Below are 12,169 nucleotides of genomic sequence, written 5' to 3' on the forward strand. Positions count from 1 at the left end.
AACCCAGAGTGGGGGGCGGGGAATGGTGGAGGTTGTGGTGAGCAGAGATGGTGCCACTGCACTCCAGCCTGGGCAACAGAGGAAGATGCCCTCACGGAGGGGGGCGGTTTGGGGGTGGGAAGAATGTTGAGTTCCTTCATGTTCTACAATTCTGAGATATTTAGTATCAACTATAAAATGTTAACATATTAAATAAAACCAGTAATAGATCAAATAAAGATAATATTGAAATGTAAACAAAGTTGTTTCCTTAAAAAGTTTGGGTACTGAATTTAATAAAATTATTGAACTCCAAGAGGAATGAAAATTATAACATTTGGGTTGAAGCACTCAAAGTAAATGTGATTTAGTAAAAGTAAAACGGAGGTAGCATTTTTTTCTGCATGTGGTACACAATTGAAGTTTTACCATCTTAGGTCATCAAAGACTATGCGCCTTCAAGATGCTTCCCACCTGGTAAGGACAGCTCGATGTGTTATGATTCAGTAAGTTCTGCATAAAGCTGATAAGGGTGACTATGGAGAACTGCTACTGAAAGGGATTGGAAGGAACAAGAATGTTTATCTCACTTTCATAACAGATTGGAGTCCACTCCCAACTCCTTCTTGGCACTTTTTGGCCTAAATTAACAGTCGGTGAATAACAGAACTCACCTTTTAATTTCTAACACAGCAGGTTGCTCAATTTCACTGTACGCACTAATAATTTTAGCCTTATATGTGATTCTGTGTACAATTTTTAGTTCAACAAATACTGATGGCTCGAAAATGCCATCGACTATATGCTTCTAATTTCATTAATTCTTTCACTCATTAATTTATTCAGCAAATATTTAACTGCACATCTAACCACATGCTGTAAGTACCGTACTAGGCAGTGAAATTCAAAGAAAAAAAAGTCCCTTCTCTCAGTAAACTTTGCCCAACAGAGGGCAAACAATCACAACTGAAGGTGAGTCAGTGCCACAATGAAAGTATGCACTAGACACAGGAGAGATGGGGCAAACAGTGCCAAGAACAATGCTGAGAGAAGTCAGGAAAAGGCTCCTAAAGGTAATCCTGGAGGCAAGCTGTATTTTTAATAAGTGAAGAAGTAAAAGGCTATGTGAAGACATAACAAAATACGGCATAACTCAAAGAGCTACAGACACCTCATTACTAATGTAGCTTAAAGCATGATGGGTTAAAGAAATTAGGAAGGAAAAGTGTATTGAGACTACACTCTGGGACTGTACTAGATAATAAAAATACTAAAGTACCATGAGATGGAGCCCCTGCTCCCGAGGAGCTTACGGTGTGGAGGAGGAAAAAGACCCTCAAACAGTTCATTTCAATAAGGTTGGTGTCACAATGGAAGAACACATAGGGAAACATGGCTGGACAGGCACAAAGGAGTGCCTTACATATCACACAAAGAAGTTAAATTTTATCCTACAGTCAACAGTCACTGAAAATTTTGAAATGGATAGTAACTACAGTAGTGGCAGTGGATGATGGTTTGGAAGGTATAAAGACTAAGGCAATAAGGAGGCTTCTGCCAAAGCCCAGGCAAGTATGTGATGAATCTGAACAAGGCTACCTTACTGTGGCAATTTTACAATGTTTTTTTCTAGCCAAGTGAATGGGGATTCTCTCTAATCTATCATTAAAAGAAGAAAAGTAAAAATTCAGAGTGAAATTTTCTGAAACTCCTTAAAGGCATAGCAAAAAGTTACATTAAAAAAATTTTTTTAACTTTCCTTGAAAAAAATCAGTAACACTATGAGTTTAAAATTTAGTACAGATAATCTTAAGTCCAATAAGCAAATTGTGAAATATCAAATTGATGGAAAATTGTACATGCATTTTTAATGAGATACCATATATAAAAATCTGAGAAACTTAAAATATGACTAGAAACGCAGAATATTGTGTGTGCAGTAAGATACTGTATAGTATGCAGTATATACTGACAAGCTAAAAGAAAAAATGAAAAATGCGATTACACGCCTGTAATCGCAACACTTTGGGAGGCCAAGGTGGGCGAATCACGAGGTCAGGAGTCCAAGACGAGCCCCGGGCGTGGTGGCACGCACCTGTGATCCCAGCTACTCCGGAGGCTGAGGCAGGGGAACTGCTTAAACCCAGAGTGGGGGGCGGGGAATGGTGGAGGTTGTGGTGAGCAGAGATGGTGCCACTGCTAGCAAAGTGATCCACGAAATACCGGTGTAACTCTGTGAATGGAAGTCACACATCACAAAGCAGTTTATCAGAAAGCTTCTTTCCAGTTTTTCTCTGAGGATATTTTCTTTTTCACCATAGCCCTCTGTGGGCTTCCAAATGTCACTTTGCGAATTCCACAAGAGCATTCTTTGCGAGCGGCTTCTTGAGGGGAAAGCTGTACCTCTGTGAGATGAATTAACAGAACACTAAGCAGTTTCTCAGAAAGCTTCTTTCAGATTTCATCTGAGGATATTGCCTTTTTCACCATAGCCCTCTAGGTGCTTCCAAATATCACTTTGCAAATTCCACAAGAACTGTCTTAGCGGAAAGCTTCTTGAGGGGAAAGCTGTAACTCTGTGAGATGATTTCACAGAACACAAAGAAGTTTCTCAGAAAGCTTCTTTCTCTTTGTTATCGGAGGATATTTCCTTTGGCCCTATAGTCTTCAAAGGGATCCTTTGAAGACTGTTTTTTACAATAACAGAATACTTTACTCTGAAGCACTTTACTCTGAAGACACAAGAGAAAATAAAATATGTAGTTCCTGCCCTCAAGGAGCTCACAGTCTAAAGGGAGAGAAAGAATGGTTACAAATAATTGCAATAAAGTATGGTGAGTCCTCTACCAGAAGTATGTAAAAGATACTATGATAAGCAAAGAAGACAGGTAGAGTGAGAAAAGTCAAGGTGGCTTTCATAAGGGAGTTAAGTCTTTAATGAGCTATAAGAAGGAAAAGAAGACTTCAATAGCATATGCAAGGAAATGTTAAATATGAAAGAAGGTCAATGTGGGTAATTTTTGTAGTCCCTATGGTACACAGAGTGAAGGGAAAAGCAAAAATAAATGAGATTAAAGGAGAAAGCAGGGAACAAATTACAAGGGAACTAATATTCATACTAGAGAATATGACTATTATTGAATTCTAGCAAATCTAAACTGCCAAGACACAACATTACTATATGCACCATAAGAAAGAAAAAAGCTTTATGTTTGAGTCTTAATATTAGAATAGAATACTACAGAATAAAGCTACATTACCAAAGGGCTATGCCCTCAGTGTAAGATTAAAGAAATAAATTAGCTATGCAGAAAGGGAAAGCAAGGAATTTTGTATTTCTCAACTTGCCCTTAGGTAGAAAGGGGAAGCAAAAATTCTTCCCCGAGAACTGAACCTTGAGTAGATCTGCGGCCTAAATTAAAGCTAACACTGTGGTCCAAAAACAAACAAACAAAACAAACGAGCAAAAACTTTAATGTGGTCTCCGGTTGGTAGTATCCCCAAATGCCTGGCAGAAACAAATGAAAATTCTCTTTATAAGAACAAGACTTCAATCCTGAACAACAGCAATTTAAGATGCAATTTCACTGCAAAGATGAAAACAGTGCATCTTAGAATCAATGAAAAACACTCTATCTTATAGTCAGTCTTAAAGCTGGTCATGTTTCAGTATTACATGGGGAACTCTTTAAAAATACAAATCACCAGACTTCACACCCAGAGATTCTCATACAGGTAGGTTGTCAGACAGGTGGGTACTTCAGGTAGGCGGGATGTTGAGCCTTGGAATCTCTATTTTAATAAGCTATCCAACATTTCCTTTTTACACACCTGACAAGATAACAAGACACTAGCAAATGTCTGAGGAATCAGCTGAAAAATCCTACTCTAGAAGTTTTTGTGGAGAGAAACTAGATTAGAAGAGTACAGGGACAGGAGATACAGGACAGTAAATGTTAACAGGAGATTGTTAAAAGTCTTCACGCTAGAGGTGGTGATCATTTAAATACTAACAGTGGGAGAAAAGTAAGAGTATTAAGGAGGCAAAACTACACAGAATTCTTTAATAAAAACTATATGAAAGTAAAGGCATTAGATCTAATTCTGAAAAATTCCAGAAGACTAACCCTACTCCTGGGCATTAGAGCCACTGGGACTTTAAAAGTAAATCTTGGGTGGGCGCGGTGGCTCACACCTGTAATCCCAGCACTTTGGGAGGCCGAGGTAGGCGGATCAACTGAGGTCAGGAGTTTGAGACCAGCCTGGCCAACATGGCAAAACCCCATCTCTACTAAAAATACAAAAATTAGCTGGGTGTGGTGGCACGTGCCTGTAATCCCAACTACTCAGGATGCCGAAGCAGGAGAATTGCTTAAACCCGGAAGGCAGGTACTGCAGTGAGCCAAGATCACGCCACTGCACTCCAGCCTGGGTGACAGAGAGACTCTGTCTCAAAAAAAAAAAAAAAAGGAAAATCTCATCTGGGTATAGTAATCCACCACCTTTTAGCTGTGTAATAAAGTGTAAGTGCTATACAAAACCCTATACTACATAAATATCAAATGTTCCAAATGTTACTTAAAACTCAAAATGATTTCCAAATTCAGATGTAAGCACAGAGGGATTTTATTCTTTAATGTTTAACACTTCTATTAATCAGTGTGTATGAATTTAAAAATCAGAATTTCTTTAGGCAAAAGAAAAGATTTCCACTGGTTGATAAATTTAAAGTACAAACAGAAAACAATGAATTAACAAACTTACGCTGAATATGAATGAACTGTTTTGGCTGTTTAAACTCTCCTTTGTACAAGCGATTGTAATAGTTGACGTTGCTCTCTGCCTCAGGAACAGGAATGACCATGCTCTCTTTTTTTTCTCTAAACACTTGCTGTGCTGAAATTGCTCGCTGTAAATGATGTTCCTGGAAAATGTAAAGTAGGCAACATAAGTTGTTTTGGTAATACTAATCAATGCATAATTTTATATAAAAGTTACTTTGTTTAATAATCGCAAAGTGCTTTAAGAATCAATTATAAATAGTTCCTTTGCCAAAGACCTATACATACATTGCCATAATTCTCTCTTAATACTTGTGGCTCATACTGATAACACCTCAGATTATTACAATTTTCGTAAGTAGAATTTTTTTAAAAAATTAAATATACATTCAGAAACTAGAATATAAAATTTCAATTACAAAAAATTAATGTTTGCTAAATTAATTGAGGTGTTTGTCACCACTACTAGATGAAAGAAAAATTCCAAGTTACAGGAAATAAATTTATATCACAGATTTTAAGTATCTTCTGCATTTATGTACTTCAAACTTTAACAGTGCAAAATTCTGAATAATTCAAAGAAAGATAAAATTACGTTCAACAAATTTTATTACTACCAGGGCAGAAAATATTTTTAAATAAAGGTTAAATGAACAGTTCCTATAACATATATCCAGTTTCTAATCACTTCATTACTTCCGCAACTTACTGAAATTGCCTCCTAAATCGAATTTTCCCCCACAGTGGCCCATTCCCAATAAAGCAGTTTTACTTTTTGGAAGGTAAATCGTGTCATGTCACCCACCCCATAAAGGATTTCTGATCTCCATCCTATTCAGAGTAAAGGTTAAAAATCACTCAATGGCTGGGCGCGGTGGCTCACGCCTGTAATCCCAGCACTTTGGGAGGCCAAGACGGGTGGATCACGAGGTCAGGAGATTGAGATCATCCCGGCTAACACGGTGACACCCCGCCTCTAGTAAAAATACAAAAAAATTAGCTGGGTGTAGTGGCGGGCGCCTGTAGTCCCAGCTACTCGGGAGGCTGAGGCAGGAGAACGGCGTGAATCCAGAAGGCGGAACTTGCAGAGAGCCGAGATTGCGCCACTGGACTCCAGTATGGGTAACTGAGCGAGACTCCGACTCAAAAAAAAAAAAAAAAAAAAAAAAAAAATTCACTTAATGACCTACCAGACTCTGCATCTCTCTTATCTCATTTCCGACCTCTCTCCTCTACAATCTTTAATTCTAGCCACACTGATGTTGCTGTTTCTATATATCCAAATGGTCTGCTTTCAAAATTGCTTCCAGTCTTATCTCAGCAGAGAGGCCTTCCGTGACTTTTTTTTTTTTAAATCTAAAAGAGTACTCCTCCTCTAGCACTCCTTCCCTGTTTTACTTTCCTCCATACCTTTTCTTTTTTACCTTCCTCCATACCACTATGCAACATCTAACAGAGTAAAGATCTCATTTGTTTACTGCCCATCTCCCCCTAGCATAAAGTAAGTTCCAATGATTTTTGCTTGCTTTGTTAATTTCTTATCCCTACTGCCTAGTACAATGGCCAAAATATAGAAGCTGCTTAATATACATTAACTGAATGAATAAATGAAATCTTTACTGGATTCTTACTACATGTCAGGCTATGCAAAATACACCTAAAGAAACTGAGGCATAAGGATATTTCACAAGTTGTTGAAGGTCAAACAGCTCTAAGTAACAAAACAGAAATACAATCCAGGATATACATATATATACAAAGCCAAATTCTTAATCCTAAGATATTACACCATTTTTTTGGAAGTTCTATAAAGTCCAAGAAATTAGAAGTTATTAATTTCATTCAAGCCTTTAGGGTATGTGAAATGTTATTATACAAAAGGAATTAGTGCAGTGATCCAAAAAGAAAAGTTTCATTCAGTAAGACATAAATAAAATTAAACTGAAGGTCCATTCTATGCAAAATACACAGATTAGTTTGATTATAACCAGTACTTTTAAAGGAAGGTAAGATGATAAGAGGGGGATAGATATCAAATAATGAGTAAAGAATTACATTAATTTCATGATCTTCTGCCAGTAATTACTGTTATAGAAAGCAGAGAGACAGAGATATAAAAACAAATGGGAAAGAAAAGAAATACAATATGAGGAAGTGGGCCAACAAGTTTCTATGCCACAGACAAGTGAACAGTAAGCCCGGGCAGCTACTGGGACTCCTACAATAAGCATCAAGTTTTGTCAGATCCAATCAAGTCATACCTGCTTTTCCCCAAATAATCATCTATACTACATCACAGTCAGTATCTCTTTGGCATTTTGTCAGACTAAGTTAAATCAAGAAAGCACAAGCATATTTAAGAAAAATGTCGTGAAATTTAGCTAAGGAACAGAAGTCTAGGAATAACTAAGTAAACTTAAAAAGAAGCAGAAAATGTAGCATGAGAACAGAGACCTGCCTACTAGAAATCACAAAATATTATAAAGCCACATTTTCTACTCCTTTTTAAGCTCACTAAGTGCCACTCTAGTGAACACACAAACAATAATGAAGCGAAACAGCCTTATTGCTGAGGCGGAGAAAGTTTCAGTGGTCTGGATAGAAAATCAAACCAGCCACAACTTTCCCATAAGCCAAAGCCTAATCCAGGGCAAGGCACTAACTCTCTTCAATTCTATGAAGGCTAAGAGAGGTGAAAAAGCTACAGGAAAAAAGTTAGAAGACGGTAGAGACTGGCTCATGAGATTGAAGGCAAAAATCCATCTCCATAACATAAAAGCGCAAGGTGAGACAGCAAGTGCTGATGGAGAAGCATCAGCAAGTGATCCAGAAGATCTAGTCATGATCAGTGATGAAGGTGGCTACAATGAACAATAGATTTTCAGTGTAGGTGAAACAGCTTTCTACTGGAAGAAGCTGCCATCTAGGACTTTTATAGCTAGAGAGGAAAAGTCAATGCCTGGTTTCAAAGCTTCAAAGAACAGACTGACTCTCTTGTTAGGGGCTAATCAGCTGGTGATGTTAACTGCAGCCAATGCTCACTTACCATTCCAAAAATCCTAAGGCCCTCATGAATATGGTAAATCTACTCTGCCTGTGCTCTACAGGTTTACTAAATATTCTAAGCTAACTTAGATTATTTAAGTTATTTTATTACTTAATTACTAAATATTCTAAGCTAACTTAGAACATTTAAGTTATTTTTTCCCCCAAGCAGTAGCTTCCATAGCAGTAGCTCGGGGGGAAAAAAATACATATATTTTTAAAAATACAACTACTCAACAATGTATACGGTCACCCAAGAAGTCTGATGGCGATGAACAAGGAGATTAATGCTATTTTCATGCCTGCTAAGACAACATTCATTCTGCAGTCCATGGATAAAAAGTAATTTTGACTTCCAAGTTTTTATTTAAGAAATACATTTTGTAAGGCAATAGCTGCCATAGATAGTGATTCCTCTGATGGATCTGAGCAAAGTAAACTGAAAACCTTCTGAAAAGGATTCACTATTCTAGATGTCATTAAGAAGATTCATGATTCATAGAAAGAGGTCAAAATGCCCACATTAATAGGAGTTCGAAAGGAGGGAATTCTAATCCTCATGGATGACTTTGAGGAGTTCAAGACTTCAGTAAAGGAAGTAACTGAAGATGTAGTGGAAATGGCAAGGAAACTAGAATTAGAAGTGGAGCCTGCTTAGAATACGTGACTGAATTGTAGCAAATTCATAAAACTTGAACAGATGAAGAGTTGTTTCTTACTGATGAGCAAAGAAGTGGTTTCTTGAGATGGAATTTACTGCAGGTGAAGATGCTGTGAACATTGCTGAACTGACAACAAAGGATTCGAACATTATGCAAAGTTGATAAGCAGCAGCAGGGTTTGAGAATGCAATTTTGAAAAAAGTTCCACTGTGGGTAAAATGTTATCAAACAGCATCACATGCTACAATAAATTCTTTCATGAAAGAGTCAACTGATGCAGCAAACTTCACTATTGTCTTACTATAAGAAACTTCCACAGCCACCTAACCTTTAGCAAACATTACCCTGATCAGTCTAGCCATTAACATCAAGGCAAGACCCTCCAACAGTAAAAAGATTGTGAATAACTGAAAGCTCAGATGACTGTTAGCAAGCATTTTTTAGCAATGAGGCATTTTAAAATTAAGGAATGTATATATTTTAGACAGTGCTAGTGCATACGTAAATAGACCACAGTATAGTATAAGCATAACTTTTATATGCACTGTGAAACCAAAATATTCATGTAACTTGCTTTGTTGTGACACTTGCTTTATTGTGGTGGCCTGGAACCAAACCTACAATATCTGTATATATCTAAACATGTTAAGTAAAACCATAGACAGAAGAAAACAAAGAGAAATATCTTTCTGCTATAAGAGCAGAGAACTTCAGAAGTATGAACAATAAAGCAAAAAAAAAAAAAAAAAAAATCTATTACATTAAAATTAAAAATTTTTGTTCAATAAAGGACACCATGGACAAAGTTAATAAATTTATGACAAAATGGTATGTTATTTTAAATGTCTGAAATCTATAAATGATTACTATCTAGAACATATAAGAAACTCCTGCAAATTAACAGGAAAAGTAACCCTAACGGAATGGGTAAAAGATACAAATAGGCAATTTACAGAAGAGAAAACCCAAAAGGCTAACAAGTATGTGAAGAGATGTGCAAATTCATTAATAATCAGAAAAACACAAGTTTAAAAACTTTTATGAAATGATTTATACTGATTAAGCTGGCAAAAATAAAAAACTAAAATAATGCCAAGTGTTGGCAAGGATATGAGGATACAAATTCCTGCATGCATGACTATGGAAGCACAGACTTTCTACCACTCCAGAGAGCAACGTGATTAATTACTCAAACTGAATCTGCATAATCTATGAACCTGCAACTCCTGCCTTGAAATATATAACCCCAAGAAAACCTCACACAGGTATGTAAGTAGGTATATTCACTGAAATGATACCTGCTGTGGAGGAAAATCTGGGGCAATGTGGGTATCTATGAGTGGGAGAGTAGGGAAGTAAAATGTGGTAGATGCTCACCATGAATATTACAAAACGGTTGGTATCAACAGTCCAGATGCATATAAAATGTGATGCAGCTTAGCAGCACTGTTACATGTAGAAGAATGAAGCTGGATCCTCAGCTTTCACCTTATACAAAAACCAACTGATCTGAAACCATAGAAATTCTAGAACATAACATCGGAAAAACTCTTCTAGACACTGGCTTAGGCAAAGAGTTCATGACCAAGAACCCAAACGCAAATGCAACAAAGATAAATCAATGGGACCTAATTAAACTAAAAAGATTCTGCACAGCAAAAGAAATAATCAGCAGGGTAGAGACAACCCACAGAGTGGGAGAAAATATCTGCAAACTATGCATCCAACAAAGAAGTAATATTCAGAATCTACAAGGAACTCAAACAAGTCAGCAAGAAAAAAAAACAAACAATCCCATCAAAAAGTGGGCAAAGGACAAGAATGGACAATTGTCCAAAGAAGATATACAAATGGCCAACAAACAATGAAAAAATGCTCAACATCACTAATTGTCAGGGAAATGCAAATCAAAACTGCAATGAGATACCACCTTACTCTGCAAGAATGGCCGTTAATTTAAAAATTAAAAAGTAATGATGTTGGTGTAGATGTGGTAAAAACGAACACTTTTACACTGCTGGTGGGAATGTAAACTAGTACAACCTCTATGGAAAAACAGTATGGAGATTCGTTAAAGAACTAAAATTAGATCTGATCCAGTAATCCCACTACTAGGTATCTACCCAAAGGAAAAGAAGTCATTATATGAAACTTGCACATATTTATAGCAGTACAATTCCCAATTGCAAAAATATGAAACCAGCCTAAATGCTCATCAACTAAGGAGTGAATGTGGTGTATATATACCATGGAATACTACTCAGGCATAAAAAGGAATGAAATAATCACATTCGCAGCAACCTGGATGGAGCTGAAGACCATTATTCTAAATGAAGTAACTCAGGAATGGAAAACCAAACATCACATGTTATTATTTATAAGCGGGAGCTAGGCTATGAGGACACAAAGGCATAAGAATGATATAATGGGCCAGGTGTGGTGGCTCACAGCTGTAATCCCAGCACTTTGGGAGGCTGAGGCGGGAGGATCACCAGATCAGGAGATCGAGACAATCCTGGCTAACATGGTGAAACTCCATCTCTACTAAAATTACAAAAATTAGCCGGCAGTGTTGGTGCATGCCTGTAGTACCAGCTACTTGGGAGGCTGAGGCAGGAGAATCACTTGAACCCGGGAGGCAGAGGCTGCAGTGAGCCGAGATCACGCCACTGCACTCCAGCTTGCGCAACACAGCGAGACTCCATCTCAAAAAAAAAAAAAAAAAAAAAAAAAAGAATGATACAATGGACTTTGGAGACTCAGCAGGAAGGATGAGAGGGGATTGGGGTATAAAAGACTAGACACTGGGTACAATGTACATTGCTCAGGTGATGGATGCATCAAAATCTCAGAAATCACCACTAAAAAACTTTTCCAAGCAACCAAACACTACCTGTTTCCCCAAAGCTATTGAAATAAAAAAAATTTTTTTAAGATCCTTGTGATATATTTTGTGAATAAGGAAAAAAAAAAGCAGTGTTAATTCAGAAAACTTGTAAGAAACAGAATCAGATATAACATGTGATTTCTATAAATTAAAAGGAAATGTACATAAAACAGTATAGATTTTGCCAGAAGAGACACATTAAACATATTAGTTGGTTGCCTGAGAGGGTAGAGAGGAGAATGGGAGTAGCAAAGAGAGAGAGAACAGAATAAATAAAGGAAACCAGAGAGGCGTCTGGCAATATTCTTTCAAATTCAGGCCATACTGGACTGCAGTGTCAGAGACAAAACAAGATTGGCCACATGTGATTAACTGCAGAAGACGAACACACAGATTCATTATACTATTTTCTCTACTTTTGTGTATGTTTAATTCCATAATAAAAATGGAAATAGAGTGAGAGGAGGGGAGGAGAGGAAAAGAGAAGGTTCTTTTAGAAACCAATGGTAACAATGTACCATAAAACTGAGGTATATGAATAACTCGACTCTCTGCAACTTTCTTCCCCAAAAAAACACAACTTTATATAATAATAAGATTATGTATTAGACAGTTTTCAAAACATATTTAGTTTTAAAACTGAACAAGGGTTTTCGTGTGCACTCAACGTACCCCAGTAACCACAGATCAAAAACACAACTCATTAATTAGTGGAGATAAAGGCTTATGAATACTGGTAATAATTTTATAAACATAAAATGACAAGATAGAGAGGATGTGGAGAAATAGGAACACTTTTACACTGTTGGTGGGAC

The 12,169-nt window shown here is 37.0% G+C and overlaps 1 protein-coding gene across 2 annotated transcripts in view; it reads right to left on the minus strand.

Annotated features, from left to right (window-relative positions):
* EPC2 (enhancer of polycomb homolog 2) overlaps nt 1-12,169 on the minus strand; it is a 143,340-nt gene that overhangs the window by 95,943 nt on the left and 35,228 nt on the right. For both annotated transcript variants that reach the window (XM_050752193.1, XM_050752194.1), the window contains exon 2: nt 4,744-4,903. In XM_050752193.1, coding sequence (XP_050608150.1) covers nt 4,744-4,903 — 160 coding nt within the window. The remainder of the gene's footprint in view (nt 1-4,743; nt 4,904-12,169) is intronic.

The sequence above is a fragment of the Macaca thibetana genome, chromosome 12 (assembly GCF_024542745.1).
Source record: "Macaca thibetana thibetana isolate TM-01 chromosome 12, ASM2454274v1, whole genome shotgun sequence".
Classification (NCBI taxonomy): Eukaryota; Metazoa; Chordata; class Mammalia; order Primates; family Cercopithecidae; genus Macaca; species Macaca thibetana.